This window comes from Aphelocoma coerulescens, chromosome 9 (genome assembly GCF_041296385.1).
Source record: "Aphelocoma coerulescens isolate FSJ_1873_10779 chromosome 9, UR_Acoe_1.0, whole genome shotgun sequence".
Classification (NCBI taxonomy): domain Eukaryota; kingdom Metazoa; phylum Chordata; class Aves; order Passeriformes; family Corvidae; genus Aphelocoma; species Aphelocoma coerulescens.
The window spans coordinates 18592994-18613216 of NC_091023.1; the positions used below are offsets into that span (position 1 = coordinate 18592994).

Here is a 20223-nt window from a genome sequence, read left to right on the forward strand (position 1 = left end):
CGCTTCCGCCCGCCGGGAGCCAATCACAGAGCGCGGCGCCACAGAGGAGGGGGCGGGCAGTGACGTCACGCTGCGCGCGCTTGTGTACCTGAAGGGGCGGGGGTGGGGGGGAGCGCGTGGCGGGGGGTCCCTCAGGGCGGGCGCGCGCTGCCGCCTCCTCCTCGCTATTGCGCCTTTCCCAACATGAAATAAAGAACAAAAAGGCACCCCCCCCCCCCCCCCAAAAGAACAAGCGCTGTACGAGAGCAAGCGGAGGAGGAACCTCTCTGTGCGGTGGGACCTCTTGGCGGTCCTGAGGCAGGGCCTGCTCCCTTCTCCCGATGGCTGAGGTGCCTCTGGAGGCTCTGGAAGCGCCCCCGGGTGAAGTGGAACCCAGGAGAGCCTGAGGCTGGCCAGGGCCTGTCCTGGGACGGACATTTGCGCCTTTATGGACTCAAACCTGCTTCGGCCCTCGCTGCTGCCGTGCGAGCAGCTCCCCCAGGTGTGCAGGCTCAGGGTTATCGGAGTGAAGTGACAGTGAATCCTTTTTTTCCCCCATTATTTCTAATGACATCCATCACAGCAAAGCCGGGGGGGGGGGGGAAGGAGTGTGATTGATGTGACAGATCCCTTTAAATGATGAAAAAACATTCTGGTAGATGTGGCAGTCGTGATCAACGCCCACATTTCCATGTGCTGGGTGGCTGTAGCTTATCCTTCCAATTACACACCAGCTTTGTGGATAAAAGATGGAAGTATTTCTGCTACCAGCAGCTGGGTATTGTGTGGCTGCAGATGTTCTGCTTTACTGTTTTCCCTTGGCTGCTCCTGGGCACAAGACACAGACAGAGTGGCCTGGGAAGCTGCAGTAGTGATCCCCAGAATAGAGCCTGTGGAAGTGAAGAGACTCGAAATGGTCTCTATGGCAACAGATGAACAGCCTTTGGAAAAGGAGATGTGGGAAAAAATGTACTCTGAAAAGACATAAATCTGTCAGTGAGTCAAACCTGTAATACTCGTCTGGGCAATTTTAAATAAGTTGTTTCCTCTCATCTGGCATTCTTCTACTGAAGAATGAAATCCAGATTGTAGCTTTAGCAAGAAGTGCCCACACATATAATTGCTGAAGTTGTTTTGTTCTAGATGAAAATGCAATGATTTTTTTCCCCTCTGTGATTATATTTGGTACTTCCAAGTCATGGTAACAAATGATTTCTGAAACCAGTTTCTTTCTGAAACTGTATAAAGCTTTGCTCTCTTTTTGAAGCTTTGTTCTATTTGTTGGTCTCTATTCAATCCATTCTCCTTAATAGGGTCACCTCAAATGTACCAAGCATTTTGTCAACTCTGTATGAGCCTGAGGTTCAATTCAGCATTGGAATTTCCCTTCTGCTACATTAACTGAACTTCATAACACAACTTTTAGTTTCATTACCTTAAGAAAAGTTTAAAATTCCAGAAAGGAATAATGAAGCCCAAGCTTCTCTCTCTTGCTCCCTGTTTTTTTTCTCTCTCTCCCCCATATGTATAAGGACTGAAAATTATGCTTTCTCTATTCTGTTGAATTGCATTCACTCACCATCTTAAGGTCCAACAGATGAAACTCAGACAGTTACCATGTCCTCTCATTTGCTTCTCTCTAGCATTTTCCATGGGAAAGATCGTGTTTTACACCAGCCTAGTCAGTGCTCCTTGAGCTGACCTAAATGGGGACCCTTCCCAGTTGCTGTGGTTTAACCCCAGCCAGCAACTAAATCCATGCAGTCCTCACTTACTTCTGCTGTCCCCCTGATGGGATTGGGAGGAAAATCAGAAAAAAAAGGAAAAATTGTGGGTTGAGATAAGAACAGCTTAATAATTGAAACAAAGTAAAATATAATAATTTAATAATACCAAAGACAACAAGAAAAATAGCAATAATAATTGTAATGTAAAGGAGAGAGTGAGAAATAAAACCCCAGGCAAGTGATTCACACAAAGGTGACCGATGCCCAGCCTGTCCCTGAGCAGTGATCAGCCTGTCCTGGCCAACTCCCCCCGTTTATGCACTGGACAAGACATGCTGTGGTATGAAATATCCCTTTGGCCAGTTCAGGTCAGCTGTCCCAGCCATGCTCCTTCCCAGTTTTTTGTGCACCTCCTCACTAGCAGAACATGGGACACTGTAAAGCCCTTCACTTAGGGTAAGCACTACTTGACTACAACCAAAGCACCAGTTTCATATCATCATTATTCTCACACTGAATCCAAAACACAGCACCGTACCAGCTTCTAAGAAGAAAACCAACTCTATCCCAGCTGAAACCAGGACACCAGTCTTATGTCAGCCATTTGCAGATGGACAGCCACAGAATGAGAGTTCAAGAGCTCATCTGACAGAAAACCAATGTGTCAGGGGCTAGTGACAGTAGCAGAGCGGGAGAATTGATTAGGGTGAGGACATTTGCCTGTATAAGTTACTCTGCCTGCTGCCTTGGAGACCTGCCCATGCCTCCATCAATCTAGACCTTCAGTCAGTTGACATGAAAGGTTCCTAAGAGATCAGCTCAGGGTTTTTTATGATGCTGAAAGTGGACAAGTGGCTTCCTTAAAATAAACTACACAGAGTTCATAAAAGTAAGCTGGGCCTAAAAATTACAGCTGTTCAACAGCTTTGTCTAAAACCTAGGCTTTGTTTTAAAAGAGGAAAGAGTTGAAAGAAATGGATGCAATAAAAATAGGCATATGGATTTTTGTAAAAAATTAACAGCAAACATTTATCCCCTAACTTTTAGCACTGGAAGACTTCTGTCAGAATTATGTAAGCAACACAGAGCAGACTGGCACTGGCAGTTTTCACTGTCCAAGCTGCATAAACAAGAGAAGGTTCAAAGCAAGATGGCAAGGATGTTGAATGTATCAATGGACTTTTTTTTCCCCTAAGATATAATAACTAGGACAGCATTTGTCTCAGCTCAGCTCAAGTAACTGTGGGTTATGATCACTGTGTAAAAGAAGTCAGGGCTAAGGTGGATAATGAAAATAGGGAAGTATCCATTCCTTCTTAAGATGCAGGAATCAGAGGCCTGGAACTGAACTATCAAGCTCCAGATTTAAAATCAAAAGAACTAGTTTTTTTCACACAATGCATATTTAAATTGAAAATCCTGTTGCCACCAAACTTTATGGTCATCAAAATTATAAGTAGATTAAAAAAATAGCTAGATAGATTTCTGAAGAAATAGAGTATTAAATATTATCAGTCATATGCAGACTTAAGCTCAGAAAGTCCCTGAACTAGAGATCACTGCAATCTGACAGGGAAATACTGGAGAGGGATAATCTCTTTAAGTGGCCTGTTTCATGCACTCTTTCCTAAGGGTGTATTAATGGTCCTGTTCACAGATGGGCCACTGCCCCAGCCTGTGTCAGGACAGTTGTTCTGGAGCACAGAAAGTGAATGATTGATGGTGACAATCAATCAATTGATGGTGACAAAAAGGTTTATGATGGGGAGGGAAGACAGGGAGAGGAGCAGAGAACTTTGCTAAAACTAGTGTCGTGTCTTCAGTGGCCTCTTTTACTTCAGCATGGATTTTACAAGCAGCTGCACTCCTTTTCAAGTAGTTGAAACAGTGTCTGAGGCAAGGCAGGTCAGACTTTGCACAGCTTAGGCAAGAGGCTAAGTGTGAGAGTAGAGCCTCAGGCGTTGCCACGGGAGCTGTGTGTGAAGAAAAGGTGTTCCTGCAAGTTTTGGCAGAGAAGCCCAGATTTGTCACAGGAGCTGACCGAGAGGCCTGTGGAAAGCCAAGAACAGCAGAGAAGCACTAGCACTGTGACCCTCTTAAAAGCCAAGCAAAAGCACTGTTGACTGAATTGTTCCAAGTAGAGTAAAAGTAAGAAAACTTAAAATACGGAATGCTATTTTCCTTTGCTATGTGACTGATATTCCAGAAAGGAAGCAGCACTCTGTGTGCCTTCTTTGTGTGTGAATCAAAGAGGTATCTGACTCACTTAGTAGAACAGTTTCTTCTGATGGAAATGTGCTGCAGATCTAAGGTACTGCCATAGCCAGTCAGAAGTGGTGACATGAAGTGTAATTACCTTTCCCAATTGTGCCAAAAGTGTTACAGTTCTTCCCAGCAAGTAATAGAAGCCCCAGCCTTTGATACAGGGATCAGCCAGTCTAGAGACAAAAGTTAAAGGAGGAAGAGGTATGATACCAAAGTAGCTTGTTTTCAAAGGAAGAAACTTGGTAAAGGAATTCTAAACTTCACTGTTATTCCATTAGCCTGCCTATTTTTCTGCTATGGAAATGTCTTCAGAGGCACTCTGTACACCAGAAGGTTGTAATCTTATTCTGGAAGGAGATGTTTGTGAAAAACTAGAAGATGGGTGAGCTTGTAAAGGTTATGTAGGACTGGGAAAATGGAAATAATCAAGACAGTGAAGAAGACTGGGTAGTTTCATGGATGGATCTCATTTTGATTATCCACAGCCCTTCAGGCTCAGTTGGCTATGTGGTTTTAGTGACAGAAGAAAGATATGTAGCTATATAAGGTGACAAAGAAGAAAAGATTTTTTTTTTCCCCTGTGAGAGTTTCCCCTTATATCTGGTCAGGCCATAGAGTCTTATAAACACTTTTTGTTTGCAGTGTGCAATTTACTGCTTATTAAGATTGCTTACAATGCTTTGGCCTCAGCTGTTTGATTCAGGATCTAATAAACAGCTGGTGATTTGTCAGGCTGTCACTCTACAGAAAAATCAAATTCTTTTGCCTGTTGGTCATCATCTTAGTAGTGGAACCATGGCGTTTGCACAGCCCCAGAACCTGCTTTCAGTGAGATCTCTGCCTGGAATGTAAATCATCATCCTCTGTACCTCTACCACATGTTTATCAGCAAGGGCTTTTATCCTTCAGAGGTGAAGTCAGTATTTGTTGTAAAAGTACTGGCTCGATTTCACAAAAAAATATCCCAGCATTGGAAATTGTTACCATCCCATCGATGGATTAAGTTGCTTCAGCATCTTTCAACCATTCCTCAAGTGATAGATACAGGGCTTTCATTCTCTCTGTTTTCAAGAGATCCCTGAAGTCCAGGCTCCTATTTTTTCCCTTTCTCGACTTGGGTCTATGGATCACCTGTGCTTTTGCAATATTTTTGACTTGGTTTTGTCCCCTGTGGCTCTTCCATTTGAGAATTTGTAATGGCAATACATGAAAAGCAGCCTTTTTTAATGCAGGCACCACTGAATCTTGGCAGTGTAAAGAAATCATCCCCTAACCGGTAAAACTAATGGAGTTTGCTATCCCATGGCTGTGTCCTGCAGCCCAAACCCTCCCACCAAAATTTCCCCCTTTTGTTTATTATCACTCACATCATAAGGGAGGGACAGCACCCTGAATGTGGACTGAATCCCGTTTAGCCTTGGAATGATCCCATGTAACCCACCCCACAATTTAAGCTGGGCAGGGGGCAGCCATGATTAATCAGTGAGTCCCTACTGCATCCTTTCCCCTTTCAGACTTTGTGCACCTTGCTGATTTTCAGTGAAGATGTGAGAACTAATTCCTCTCTCCTGAACTGGATTGAGATTGATCAGCAGGTTCAAAAACTATTGAAGGTGTGCTGGAAAGCTGGAAAGCAGATTAACATAGCAAGAGCAAAGAATAAGAAAAAAAGGATCTTAAAATAGCAAACGTCCACAAGTCTGCAGTTACTGATGCTGAATAACAATGTTGGTATAAGAGCATATGGTCTTAAAATAGCTGAGAATTAATCTAGCTAGAAATTAGACAAAGGCTCTCAGTTATCCTTGATGTTCTTGAACAGCCTTGCTGTAGGAGTAGTGAGAGCAAACCATCTACTCTGCTTTTTGTATTTAGTTCATTTATGAATGGGCTTTTACAGTGTCTGTGCCTGCAGAAAAAAAAAAGAAAAAAGAAAAATAAAGAAAAATCTGTTAAGTATCTGGAAACATGATGACTTTTTTAGTGCCACGTTCCTACCAGCCATCTGTGACCCTCCACAAAAAAAAAAAAGAAAGCATCCTGGACCTTTCAAATCCCTCAAAAAAATTATAGCTAGATGTCAGTCTGTTTCCCACACACTTTATCCCCCCAATGATGGCATCTCTTCCCTAGTTGGGGGAATCCTTTTAATGTTAGTCAAGGCCTCTGCAGTTTGACCTTTACTGCTCAGATGGGCAGTAAAATTGGATCTCAGAAAAAAATGGCTTTTGCTTTAATCCCAAAATGTTGGCAGGTGGGTGGTTCTGAAGTCATCCTTCTCACGTTTTCAGACACATTTGCTGTTAAACTAACTGAACAGAAGTATGCAAGGAACCTCTTGGCAGAGTTGGTCAGTCATCCCAAAATGAGGACAACAGCACAGATACTCAGACTGGCTTGTAGGTCAGCCAGCTGATTATAGGATTTTCCCTTCACAGAGGTAGATAAACCTTTTTGCAATGCCAGGACAGCCACACAAACTGTGTTTTAAGATCCGATGAGCCCACAGGGGTATTTTACAGCTCCAGCTTTGGGCATATGTGTTGCCAGGTTCTTCAGCATGCATGGAAAGGTGGACTTAAGCAAAACTCTATGGATGGGTAGGGATCTGGAGTTAGAGCTGAATTAATTTTGTGGGAATAGAGCAGATCTTGCAGGCAGCTGCACCCTTCTCTATTTTATTTCTTCAATTTTAGCTGTATAATAAGTTTTCCTTCTTTCCAGAATTATCTTGCGTGGAGCTTCAGGTAGGCTTCCAAGGATGAGATGGAACGAGGGACGGAATGGAGACATACAAGTCTCTGGCTTGTCCTACCCTTTCTCACTTCCTTGCCTGCCTTACTCTCCCTCTTCTTGGATCCCAGCTGGGATCTGTAGCTGGAAGGGTTGATGAAGCTTTCCCCTTGTTCCACAGCCCGTTGCCCCATGGCAGCCACGCATCCGGGCAAGGCTCAGCTGTGTCACAAGCACCCAGGGGCAGCTGCTCCCCACAGACCTGCTCTGGCCACTAAAGGCCACCTATGCTTGCCTGCTCATGGCTGAGCTCCGTGGCCATCATCGCAGGTGAGTCCTGCCCAGCACCCACGGCTGATTACTTCACCCTGCTTGTACTCGTGCAGCTGGAGAGGGTCCTGTGGGCTCAGTCAGGATCACAGGGATCCTGTCCGTGCAGGTGGAATAACAAAGCCTCTGGCCACAACACACCTAAAAAGCCCAGTTCCCCCCTCCCCCTCCATAGAAGCGGTGGCCCCTCAGGCAGGGGCTTCTAAGAGGGGGTGGGAGGAGGGTCTCTGGGGACACTGCGGGGTTCCACTCAACGACAGCCTGCAAGGCACTCGGGCCCCAGGGGCCGAGGGGGAGCACCGGAGGCTGTGAGCGTGTTGTTCTCCACTCCCAGGCACGCCGGTGAAGGGAGCGTCGCAGAACAGCTGCGGCTGTTCGAGCTCTCCTGCCAGCTCCACTCCTCCCGATGCCATTCCTACCTCCAGGATTTTTCCCTGACTCGCAGCATCACATCCAAAAGTCTCCCTGGAGGAAGGTATCTGCTTGCTGGTTTGTCTCTTTATCCTTTGCCTCATCCGCGGGAGAAGGGAGAAAAAAAGCCATAAGCAATCAACTCTCCTGCTTCCCCCCTTTTGTATTTCCCCCCTCCTGCTCCCTTCCTTCTGTCAGGGGGGGTAAAATCCCCATCTGGAAGGAGCTTTTCAACGTCCATGCATAGATGGCAGCAAATTGGAAGAGGTGAGCAGCCGAGAGAAGATGTGAGAGCTGGAAGGGCCGTGCCGTGGGAGTGGTCCCTGCTTTGTGTGCAAGTGAGGCAGTGAGTGTGCAGCCTCCCACTCTGGGTGCATCTTTTTTTGGATGCTGTGTAGTTCCCTGTGTGAAATGCTTTTTTGGCTAAAAGAAGAAGAGATGTCACATCAGGAGCTTACCCAGCGACTGACTACGGTTATCACCCATGTGGGTAAGGCATCTTTATTTTTCTTACTACATTTGTGTGGATTCAGGGGCCCTGTTCCCCCAGGAGGTGCTGCTGCCTTTGTGTGACAATATCACACCTGTGCATGAAATAGGAGCCATCAGCAAACTGCGAATCCCTGGCTTTGGGCAGTTAGACGGCCTTTTGTTGATGGTTTGTTTTTCAAGCATGTTTTCTCTGAAAAGCAGAAACAGTAAGAGCAGCGTGTCCTACCTGTGAAGTGAGCTGTGTAAAATACTCGAGCACAGTCCTTGCAGGGAGGTGGTGGAGAAAAGGGGGTGGTGGGAGGATGCTGGAGCAACGGCAGCGCTAATGTGCTGTGCATTTGCTTGTGATACTGGAATAGCAGCCCATTCTCAGGGAATCTTTTCATGGCCTTTGCTGTTTCAAGATTTCTGGAAGGTGCTAGGACAGGATCTCAAAAAGCTTTTCTCTCTGTCAGGCTTGATTTTACTGTTTCTAACATTCAAATGCCAGTGAATACAGGTGAGGCCCTAAGCTATGCACTGACATCCTTATGCATCTGGGCTGGATACCCACCTGCTGGCACTGAGGACTGAATGACCAGGAACTGAGGAACCTGAAACTAGCAAGACAGTAGGAGATGCTGGTGATTAAAATATCAGCTGAGAAAAGCTTTTGTGATCCTTTTTTGTTACCTACAGTTGAGTTAAAGCAGATTGCAGCTGTGTTGCATCACATAAAGAGAACATTTTTAGTTGAATGCATAGGGGCAAATTTTACAGCTGTCAGTGTTTGCAATGGATTGTGTGCTGTGAATGCTAAAGATGTTGTACAGGTTCCTGAAATGCCTTTGTCACTGACTTTACTCAATCTGTATATGAAACAGAGTGTGACCAAAATTTGGCTTTTAGAGAATATGTAAGTAAGATTTTAGACCAACATTATTCTTTGGTTTGATATTAGCTATAGCAGCTGAACTTAGCTTAAGAGAGCAAATGTAATCAGTATCTTGCCTAAAGAAATAGCACAAAAGCAGATTTAAACTCAATAAAATATTTAAGACCAGGCCCCATCTCTCCAAAACCTTTTCCAGGTTAACCTCACCAGGAGCCTGGTATGGGAAAGAGTATGATTGCCAGGAGAGCTTGCAGCAGCAGCCTCTTTGACCCAGTAATGCCAACGTGAATTGCTTTGCAATTGTGCAAATTCAGATTGACATGAAGTCACATGAATTCACTTTTTTAATGAAGATTTGGGATTCAATATGAGGCATATTTCTCTTTTTTTTTTTTAAGAGTATTTCAGGAGATATGTGTATCTTCTGGTTTTCTTGTTAAACTCAATGCAGGTCCCTATCATCCATACTGAGGACTCTCCTTGATATCAGGAGGGATTTGTTAGAGATAACATAGCATTATGTTACCTACTGTATAATATACTGTTGTCTAATAGAAGTCATTCTGGACACTAGAAATGTTGATGAACCTTTCCCCTGCTCCCTGCTAAATAAGAGAGGTTTCTGGGTCATGAGGCTGATGCTAGAGAGTCCCACTGGTTTCCTGGATGTCAACCAGCAGGTCAGTCCATGGGAGAGGAGCAAAGGTCCCAGATCCTGGTGTTTTTTCCATTCCACACGGAGGAAAGAGCCTAGTTGATCAGCTTCCATCAGGGAAGGATAATCCCACCATTTCCCCAGCCACTTGAGACCTACTAATCAGACCCCACTTGTGGAGTTTTCCTGCCTTTCTGTAGCCAGAGTTCATTTTTTATTGAATCATATAACTGGCAAAAACAGTTGTACAAAAATGGAAGAAAGTAACATTAAAACATTTGTTATTGGCTGAAGGAAGAACATTTCTTCCAAACCCATGATGATGAGCCATGTTTATGAATCACAGGTTGTAACATGGGTGCCTTAGCTGAATCAGCCATGGCTTATTGGAAGAATAATTCCTGGGAAGCTGCAGGGGTCTCTTGTTAGTTCAGTGGGAGTCTTTACAGCTCAAATAAGTGAAAGGGCTCTCAGCCTTAGCAAACCGAGGGGATCCCTGGCCATGTAAGTACTTTATAGTGTTTACTATTTTTACAACTATCACCCTCATATTGCCACTTGGACTGGTGGGATTCAGACTCTCCAGAATGTAGCCAGCTCTTGGTTGGGAGCACAGCTCCCAGCTCATCCAAGAACAAGAGGGAAGAAATTTATTCACAAAATTTGCAAAATGTCAAACAAGAACTTTATGGGAATGTTAAAAAGAAAGACCTTTATATTTTCAATAAAACCTTTACGGGATCATTTTGGTCTGTGTCAAGTAATGACACACCATTTTATTTTTAATGTGTCAATAAGAGTGTCACATAGTTAATTGCCTGGGGCTCAACTTATCTGTCCTGGGCAAAAGCTTTCATCCCTCAATAGCTGACTCATGTTGTGTTAGACAGTTCATGTGCTAGTAAAAAAAGCTTCTTATCCTACTACAGACTTCATACATGCAGTACCTGCCTCACCCAGGTCAAAATCAAACCTTTGAAGGTATTTCCCTGCTCCACAGTAGCTCTCTTAACTTGGTACTTTTCTAATACCACCCTGCATGGTAGCACATCTTCACACAGTATAAAAGAACAGAGGACCAAATTAGATCTCTTAAATAGCCATGTGCTCCCTCAGCCTCCCTGGGATTATTCCTGATTGTCCTAGTGAGGGTGAGGTAATGGGGCCACCACAGGTGCCTAGGACAGGAGTAGTCTGTGAATGCTAGCAGGCTTTCTGCTTACTATCTGAGATATAGCACCAACACTACCCCATCACATTACTGAAACTGCGTCAAGAGTCTTTTTTTAATTTACCCTACTTTTACTGAACTTGTTTGTTGGGAGGTGTTGGGGAAACACTCATCAATTTTGGAAAAAAGTGTGTCCTTTGGGTAGGTGGGCAAGTGGCAGCTCTTCTGTGGTGGGGAGGGAAGAGCTTTGCAGGGTGACGTGCCTGGTGCCGACAGCAGGATTGTTTGCCTGTGGGAACACGTACAGCTCTTCCAGCCTGCAGAGCCCACAGGAATATTCTTTTGTGCTCTCACTACCCACCCACACTTGGCAGCTGGCCCCCAGAAATCTGATGCCAGCTTTGCTATTTGTGGGCAATATTCTGGGCACAGTTGCGCACACAAGCACCTCCAGTGCCCCGTTTTCCACAGGCTTTTTCTTTAAATGGTTTGGATGTAGGTATTATAGGATGGAGCTGCTAGAACCAATGTGAGCTGTCTCAAAAGGCCAGCAGCTTGGCTCCTCTCTTGCCAATAAAGAATTCCACAGCCCGTGGGAGATGGGGTTTTCTTAGAGGCTCCCCTTAATTCTCAATGAAGTTGCAAGAGCTCCTCCCCTTCAAATGTTAACTGGACCCAGATGAGCTGACTGTCAGTGTCCATGGTAGGACTGGCACTGATGTGATTTGCAGAAAGCACTACATTGCACAAATGTTACATACAAGAAAAAACCCCATGGATTCACATCAGCTTTCATCTGATTTTATACACTCTTGCTTCTCCAGTCTCTCATTTTATGAGAAAAACAAACAAAAAGAATTTAAGCAACTTGATGGAAATCAAAAAGAAAGTCAGCGACAGACCTTAGTCTAGGATTGACATGTCAAGACTCTCAAATTCCTATCTGCTAACCATGGTATGTCAATTCCTGCCACTCTTGGCTTAACCACCAGAGTTGGGGAGCAGTGTAAAACACCTGTGTGTGTGAAGAGAAGCTGTGTTACAATCTGGGACAGGAAGTAAAGGATGATACTGCATCTACTTGACTGTGTGAGAGGAATTTAGGTCAACAGAATGGAATAACCCGAGCTGGCACTTGTCCGAGGCCAGTGGCTAAGCATCACAAGTCACAGAATCTGCTTTATGCTACAAAGCCACAAATAATCTAATATGTCACAGTTGGACAGACAGTTGCAACATTTCTAATATGTGTCTGTGGACATCAAGGACACAAAAAAGGGATATTTTAAGAAATTAACTTTTGAGGTACTATATCAAATAGGCCCTTTGCTACTCCCATGAAAAGGCTTAAATCAAAAAAAATTCCTCTGTTTGCAACATAAAATTATTGCCTTTGTTTTAGAGCATTCATGCATTTCAGGAACTCTTTTCGAACCATGGATTCTGTGGCTCTGTCCTACTTAGGGATGGTGCACAGCAGGGGGAATCTGCTCCTTCCATTGACCACAGCACACCAGGTCTCCTCACCCAAAAATAATATACAGGCATGGGAGGGGCCATGCCATTCACACATTGCCAGTGAAATATGACAATAGAAAACTGCAGAAATGGGTTTGCTAAATTTACTTGCCATCTTATGCTGATGAGAAATGGTAGGTTGAAGTTTCTCTATTAACCTAATTCTATTAAAAAACTGAGGTTTATTCATGTTGTATGCATCTTTATCTCTGTACCCCAGTAAAGCTTTTGAACTGTTGGCCAATTTTTACCCAACTTGGTGAAGTGGCAAAGGTCAAAAATATTGAATCCATGCAAAATATTAAAATAGTATATGAAGAGAAAGATTAAAATAGTGAAGACAAGGGAAATAAGCTCATTCTATTAGACCTCAGATTCCATGTGGGAGGGTGGAATGTGGGAAAGGAGAGATAATAGCAATTTATCCTTTTTAGTTTCACAGCTTAAAAAAAGCTTCTTGTTTACTTTTTTGTTCCTAGAGTGTGGTTATTAATTTTACCCCATTCTATATGGCCAATTATGTGCAGCTGTTTCACTGGAAACTGTTTAGTAAGGAACTGTTTAAAAGTATTTTGCTAATGCTGCAAAGTTTGTATCTATAAAAAGTGGAAATGAAGCTCTCACAGAAATACATGAAAAATGTGCAGATGTGCCTAGTGCACTTTCCAAGATGTAGAATATTGCAAGCACCACAGACTTGTTTAAAGCCCACATTCTAACCTGGTTTGCAGAGGCACTATCCGAAATAACAATTATAAGAAGCTCCTATGAGTTGGGATCCAGACCTTTGTTTCAAAACAAAATATTTATGTGATAGTTTGGCCTCATGTCCAGGTAAACAGATGTGACTAAAGAGCTTCCCAGAAACATTAGCATGCATTAAGGCTGCTTCAATTTCAGGAGAGAACAGCTCAGAAGACTTTCCTCTTCTACATTACATCTTTTACTTTAGATGAAATACTTTTTCATATGGGATGTGATCCTATCATCCTTGACAGAATTTAAGAAAAACCTTGCAATATCCAGGTGTGGTACTGTTAATACTTTCAGAGCAGCATGCACTAAGGAGAGCCATACAGAGCCCCACAGAACTGAAAGGCTGCTTACAGCCCTGTTTTCTCATTTATTGATACCCTCCCCTAAACTGGCTGTTACATTCTGAGCTTTCATTCTCATGCCAGTAAGAGACCAGGATGTTGGAGAGAAAAGGGAATAGGAGTAGCTATCCACCATCTGCTTGCTGCAAGGTTTTCACACTTTCTACTTACGCATGTTGTGATGGCAACTGTTGGAGACAGGGAACTAGGCTGGATGGAACTGAGGTGTGATCCAGTCTGTCAATCCGTAAGTCACTCTCTCTTTCAAAAGCCTCCGCATTGCTGCTGTTAAATCTAATGCTACAGCAGTCTCCCTCTGTCCTCTATTTTCTAATCTACCACAGTAATTACTTATAGGTGTTTGTTTGTTGGCATGGAGAAGTGTTTAATACGTGAGGAAATCAGTAAAGGCAAGTCTGGCGGCAGGATCCAAGTTTAGCTGTTAGTAGTGGTGATGCCCATGGTCCCTTCCACAGCTGTGCTTGCCAGGCACCAGGTCCTGTACATCCTTGAGCTAGTCAGACTGTGGCACTTCCCAGTTTGCTCTTAAACACCCCAGGGCAAGCCCAGGGTTATGTGGAAGGAGGAAGTGGGAGGAATCTCCTGGGCAAAGCAAGTCCAGGAGGTTTCTCCTGTGTGAGGTCTCCGAGTCAGGCACAATGAGACATGGCTGGTGCTGGCAGATATCATTGCTTGCTAACAGGACAGGCAGTAGTGACCATTCTTCATTGCTAAGGCCCAAGCTTAAAAAGCAAATAGGACGAAGAGGAGGCAGAGGGGAGCCCCTGTCTGTTCTCATCTCTGTGGCAGAGGGGAGCTCAGATGGCCTCACTGAAAATTAAACTAAGCTGACATCTATCACGTTGCCTGGCAGCTCATTAAATACCAGGGCCTTTTTCCACCTCTTGCCTCATCTTTTATTTAATTCCTTTTTCTCACCTTCCATATGGTGGCTGAATCCAAGAGTTCCCCATAGAGGGCATCTCCCTGGGGGAAGCAAGATCAGGATTTGGGAAGGTACTTGCAGCACCAGGTCATCTCAGTGAGTAGAAGATAGGTTAATAAATTCCATTTCTGGCACTCTTTTCCCCCTTCTGTACCACATTCGAGGCCTCTTTTAGTCCCGAGGCTGGACTTAGCATTCAATCTAGGATGAACTTTTCTGAATGGGACCCAGGTGACTGCTAAAATAATTTTGACAGCACAGTGTCTGGTACATGATAGTAGTCCTGTCTGTATATTTTCTCCTGTTCTTCAAAGCTGGGCTTGTACTCAAATGTTTGGGAGAAGAGAAACCATACATGTTTTGTGTTAATGCTGTGCTTTAGCCTGCTGACCAGGCTTCTTGTACCTCCCTTTAGAGTTCAGCACAGTAACATCTGGATTTCTCCAGGTGGTCAGTGGGTTAATGACTGGGAGAAATCTAAGTTCTCTACAAAGCTGCCTGATCCTGCTCACATGAGAAAATGCTGGAGAATGATGTGAAAGGGATAACATGGCACATGGATCATTGCTAATCTGTGACTCACACTAACCAGTGCAGCAGACACTGCCAGAATCGAAACCAAGGAACAGGAGGGAGACAGGGTGAAGAAACAGCCAACTCTTACATGCATAGATGGAAAAACATCAGCTGTAAATACCTTAAGTGATCTGTAAGTCATGGCATAGAGGGAGGTACTGCTTAGGGAGCAGGAACACTGTAAAAAGCTCTTAGTGGAACAAAGGACAGCAGGCTCCACTTTGGTGTGGGGACAGATGTGTAGGGGACAACTGGGTTGAGATCACAGTATCTTCAAGCTCCACTGTCATGTAAGCACAACTTAGATAACATCTGTGAGTCCAAAAGCATAACTGTCTCTGAGGAATGATTGAGCTCATGTACTGGAAGAGAGCCATGTCCAGCATGAGAATTCAGGCTGGAAAAGTCGGAAGCATTCATTCAAGGGTGAAAGACATTACATTTATATGCACCTACCTCATCTTTTGCAGTGCAACATTGCAGAAGGTTGGTGCCTTTTCAGCAGACACCTGCAAATAATTCTGCATTAATGAATTATTCTGAATATAATTCTGCATTCATCCTGTTTTCTATTATAATATTTCCTGCAGTGTAGTAGGGAATAAAGCCCTGAACTGAGACAGACAATCATAAATTTCCATGGTCCCTAGAATTTAGTTTACAAAGCTGCCGTGTTCTGTCTCCATCTTTTCTAGCCATTGCAGGGACATGACAGTACAGTACAACATCCCCCAAAAAGTGGCCAAAGGAAAGACAGGCTACCAGGATCAAGAATCCATTCTGTCATGAAATGATTGTCTATTTTGTTTGCCAGAACAGCACACGCACACACACAGCAGCTCAAAACCGGCTTTGCACCTGCTGTGCGTTGTATTTGGAGTGTTCTTGAAAATGCATTGTTCCAAAATCACTGCTGTCATGACATTTGAGTCCTGAATTTTTTAGGCAGTCAGGAGCTAAACAAGCACAGCTAAAGCACTGAGTGTCCATGCCTTCATGGAGATTGCTGCTCATTTCAGTATCATTACTCTGTCTCTCAAAGGTGGATTGTGCCCATGGTTTGGCTTCAGTATAAGGTACTACCATCTCGTAGTAGCTCTCCTGCTCTGAGCACACAGGGGTTTGTTTGGCCCTTCAAGGCAGCCAGCCCAGCCCTCTCTTGTATCTGCAGAGCTTCCCTGATTCCAGAGGTACATGAATGCAACACAAATGAAGTTCTCTGAGGACTCAGTTGCAGTAAGTGCAGGACGATTACAGTGAATGCACAGCTGACTCTATGGAAGTTTAAACAGAGACACAAAGGTCCTTTTTGGAACGTTAGTCCAATGTTATTTTGATTTTAAAAGTCACTGATTCCTGACCTGGATTACTCAAGCATGGGAGTAAAGGTTAAATTTCTGCAGAAGCCAAAATCCTTTGAAACATTGCAAAGAGGTGATGGGAAATGATCTGTCATCAATATTACAACAAGGTGGCTCTGATCCAGAAAGGTGCAAAGAGCTCTTTATTTCTGTGTGAATAAATGGGGAACTGCTGGTTCTCAGCACTCCACAGGACCAGATATTTTTGTCTGAGTGGATTCAGCTGTAGCTGACCCAGCTGTAGCCCCTGCTGCAAGTAGGTATAAGAGGCAGCACAGAGTTAGCACCTATTGTCACTATTGTCCTGGGTTCATATGGGGATCCTGAGTTAGTTTGTCAGAGCTCAAGGAAAGCCAGGCCGAGAGGGTCTGGAGTCAGATTCCCCACATCCGTGAGTGCAGCTTGTAATCTCTGTGCTTCCAGTTACCTCCATCTGTGTCTCAGAGATCTTGGATGGAAACCAGCAGCTTTTATCCAGAGACTGTTTATGCACCCACCCGTATCACCTAATGCATGAGCACCCCAATAGTACTACAGTGGGGCTGTCATAGTATCAGTCCATATATTAACACCATATGCTACAGAATTTGTATGAGGAAGGCTGGATCTGCCACTTCCACAGTGCAGACTGTTGCCCAGGGCAACGAGATATGAGGGGCTGCAAACCATTTAGCTCTTGCTTCCTCTGCATGACCGGGAGCTGTGTGATTTCCAGTTTCCCTTGGGCAATGAATTGTCTACAGCTGGCCTCAAATACAAGAGCAGTTATCTGCAGTTCCAAGACATAAATACAAGACAAACAATGCTGATGTACAGCATTGTGGGCTGCCTGGCAACAGCTGCAGATAGGATCTGACTCTCCTCATACATGCCTTGAGCTCCAGAGATTTTGTAGGAGTTACTCACATCTTACACTGGAGAACCACTTCAGGTTCAATGTGAAGAGATGAACAAAACCTAAAACCAGAGAGGGTGTCTTTCAGTATTTTAGGAGAGTGAGTTTTGCCTTTAAATTCCAAGACCTATAAGAATTTTAGTTATACATAGGTAGTGAATTAGCCCACAGTTACTGGCATCTCCATTTATTATTACTGCAATATCTCCAGTTTAATTATAACTTTCCAAGGATGTGCACATGCTGACAGACAGGAGTCAAGGAAAGAGCTGCAGCAAACACATGCAGCTCTAGTAGCAATGATAAGTAGAAATGAGATGATTTGGATGTGAGAAGTTTGAATATGCTGCCTGTTAATCATATATGTTACAACTTTAACACTTCAAATACATTTTTTTCTGGTATGGATTTCATATCTCACAGAGTTGCTGTGGCTAGAATTACTATCAGGGGACTTTGCTTCTTGTTATCAATCAATAATCCTTCACCTAACAAAGCATGACTATAAATATTTCCCCCCTTTGAGTCTGAAGATCACTGTTATCCATTACACCGTGGTTCAGAGGTCTCTGAAACCAAGGCTTAATTTTTGAAGGGATCAATACTGGTGTTTGCAGCATAAAAGCCAAAGCTGATGACATACATAGGAGCCATACTATTGATCTTGCAATATCCAGAGAAAAGGTTATTTCAAACTGAAATAGCTGTGGCCTTAGCATGACCCTGAGCTGTAAGCAGGTGCATAACTGATCAGAGAGCTCCTGGCAATTACATGCCAGTTGTTGGTGCAGGAAGGTTGCTGGGAAAACCTGATTAATTCTTGTTACGGTGATCAGCTTATTTTGTGAAAGCAGACTTTCTATTTTTTTAAAGGAGAGATTCAAAGCTATTCTCATTATTTCATCTGTCTCACATATTTGTACTGCTATCTGTGTCTAGTATCTCTTCCCCTTGCAAATTGAGGAAACCAGGAGAGGCTTCACAGCTGGCTTTGAAGTCACAGTTCAGTTTGAAGTAAACTTTTTAGTAATTTTTGTTGATAGCTCATAAAAATCCATCTTCCTGGTTTTGTTTTCAGCTAGGGTAGAATGCAGTTTCAGCAATGTGCAGTTGTCATTGTGGATCACGTTGAATTACACTCTGGCTATACAGCAGAGCTTCGTGCATCATTTTATCTTGAATGGGAGCAGAGAGCTGGCAGCAAGTGCCCTGTGAGGAGCAGAACTGGTTGGACAGAGCAAAGAGGAGCTTGCCAGTGATATTTTGTGCCCATTCTACCCCAATGTCTGCAACAGCAGCTCCGTACAGTGCCTGCCCCATTCTCCCCTTCAGAGCTGTCACCACCGTACGAGGTTTTCCCAGTCCAGCAATGGGAAGGAGAAATGAAACACAAGCAGTTATCCCCTGAATTCTCTTCCCAGCAGGATAGCGGAGCAGGGCTGCTGCCGGGAGAAGGGCTGTGTGCGTGTTGGTCTCAGCAGCTGTGCCAGAGCAGCCTCCGCCGGAAGGGAAAGGGCAGCAGAGGGCACAGCAATTTCCACCGTCCCAGACCCGCAAGGGTAGGGTCAGACCCTTCTCGGATGAGCTGAAAGGCAGGATGTTACAGAGCTGGGCAGAGGAGCGTGCCTCCTTCCAGCCCGTTTCCGAAGAGATGTGAGGGCGCTGCCGCTTTGGAGCTGCTCTCCGCTCGCCGCTGGAGGGCGCGGGGCGGGCACCGCTCCCGGCCGAAGCCCCGCCGGCTCCTGCGGCAGCAGCACCAGCGTGCAAAGTACCGGCAGCACGAATTCGGAGAGAGCCGAGGTGTCCGGAAATAAATAGCTTGTGAGATGGGGGTTGACCTTTGAAAATTGGGGTACGCAAGTTCTCTATTTAAGCTCTTCATCCAAACTGGGTTATACTGTAGGAGGACATCGCTTGACTACGTGTGTGTTATTCTTGATCTTTTTAGGAACAAGAGTTTCAGTTTCACATAAAATCCATTTTCCTATTCAGGAGTAAACACATCTGTTTATTTTAATCTGTAGAAAATATAGGAAAGCCTAATCTTATAACAGCTTCTCTTTTGGTAAACGTGAGACTATGTTGTGATTTTGATAACTTAATTAAACACTACGGAAGTTATTAAAAGTCTTGAACATCTGCCAGCAAATAAAAAACCTAGGAATATACCTTACAGAAAAATAAGACTGGCATTAGTATGTTCATTCTCACCCCCCAGAGACCTGTCCTACAATACTTGAGCAAAGATGGAGATATTTAAATGATATATCAGGTCTAGATTAATCTAAGAAGTCTAAACTGCAGGTCAGGAACAGCAGCAAAAACAGCTGAAAATGGCATCACCCACAGCATAAGGGGAAGGGAGTAGGGACCCTCTTAAATGCAGTAGCTGAAGCACTGGGCAGAGGGTGTGTTGGTGGGAGCCTCAGGTGAGAAGGCTCTGGCAGCTCAGGCTGACTGGTGTACTCAAGACCCTGAGTCCATGCTGCTTCCAAACACAAAATATTTCCTCAAGAGAGCCCACATGCTCTAAAATACCTGCCATGTCCGCTGCAAGTGCTGACATTTGGGATTGGTCACTGAGCCTGATTTTAAAACTCCTTGCTAGTGTTTTGTTTTTATTTTACCCTATTAGTTCATTCTTAGCAGTCTCAGTTTAGCAGCCTTCGCTGTGAGACCTGCTGACCCTGAATGTGTGCATAGCAGTAATTAGACTGATACAAATAATGCTGCAAAATTTTAATGAGAAAACTATTTTAAATTCAGTGTTGAAAAGATGGGGATATCTACAAATGGTATAAAATAACATTGAGAAATGTTTTATGTGCCATGCTTAAGGCTGTAGCCAAGAAAGGGATATTTCTTAGTAAGTTAGTAGATATTTCTTCATTTTCCAACTTTACTGCAGTAATTGCAATTGATCTTAGACAAACTGTGTGAATACCTTGGGATTCAGTTCCCAGCTGAAGAATTTTTTCCTTATGCTTCATTATTTGTATTGAGATTTTAAAGTTCATTGGTGGGTTCTTATAAGGCTTCTGATACAATTAAAAATACTGCTATTTTTTAGAGTTTGTTTTACAATTGATTGCTATTCTTGAAGCAAATATATTTAAACAAGAGATAGGAAAATATTGTGTAGAATTATGTGCATTTATGCTAAAAAGGAGCAGCAAAGAAGTGGTTAAAGAGA

At 43.9% G+C, this 20223-nt stretch overlaps 1 protein-coding gene across 13 annotated transcripts in view; it reads left to right on the forward strand.

Annotated features, from left to right (window-relative positions):
- Window positions 1-7122: 7122 nt before the first annotated feature.
- MCF2L2 (MCF.2 cell line derived transforming sequence-like 2) overlaps window positions 7123-20223 on the forward strand; it is a 156304-nt gene continuing 143203 nt past the window's right edge. For 6 of the 13 annotated variants that reach the window (XM_069024090.1, XM_069024098.1, XM_069024099.1 and 3 more), the window contains exons 1-4: window positions 7123-7143; window positions 7369-7509; window positions 7644-7712; window positions 7844-7935. In XM_069024090.1, the coding sequence (XP_068880191.1) occupies window positions 7693-7712; window positions 7844-7935 (112 nt within the window). In that variant the 5' untranslated portion in view covers window positions 7123-7143; window positions 7369-7509; window positions 7644-7692. Of the gene's footprint in view, window positions 7144-7368; window positions 7510-7643; window positions 7713-7843; window positions 7936-17203; window positions 18883-20223 lie in introns of those variants that run through there. The other 7 variants (XM_069024088.1, XM_069024091.1, XM_069024096.1 and 4 more) reach the window with 3 other exon arrangements.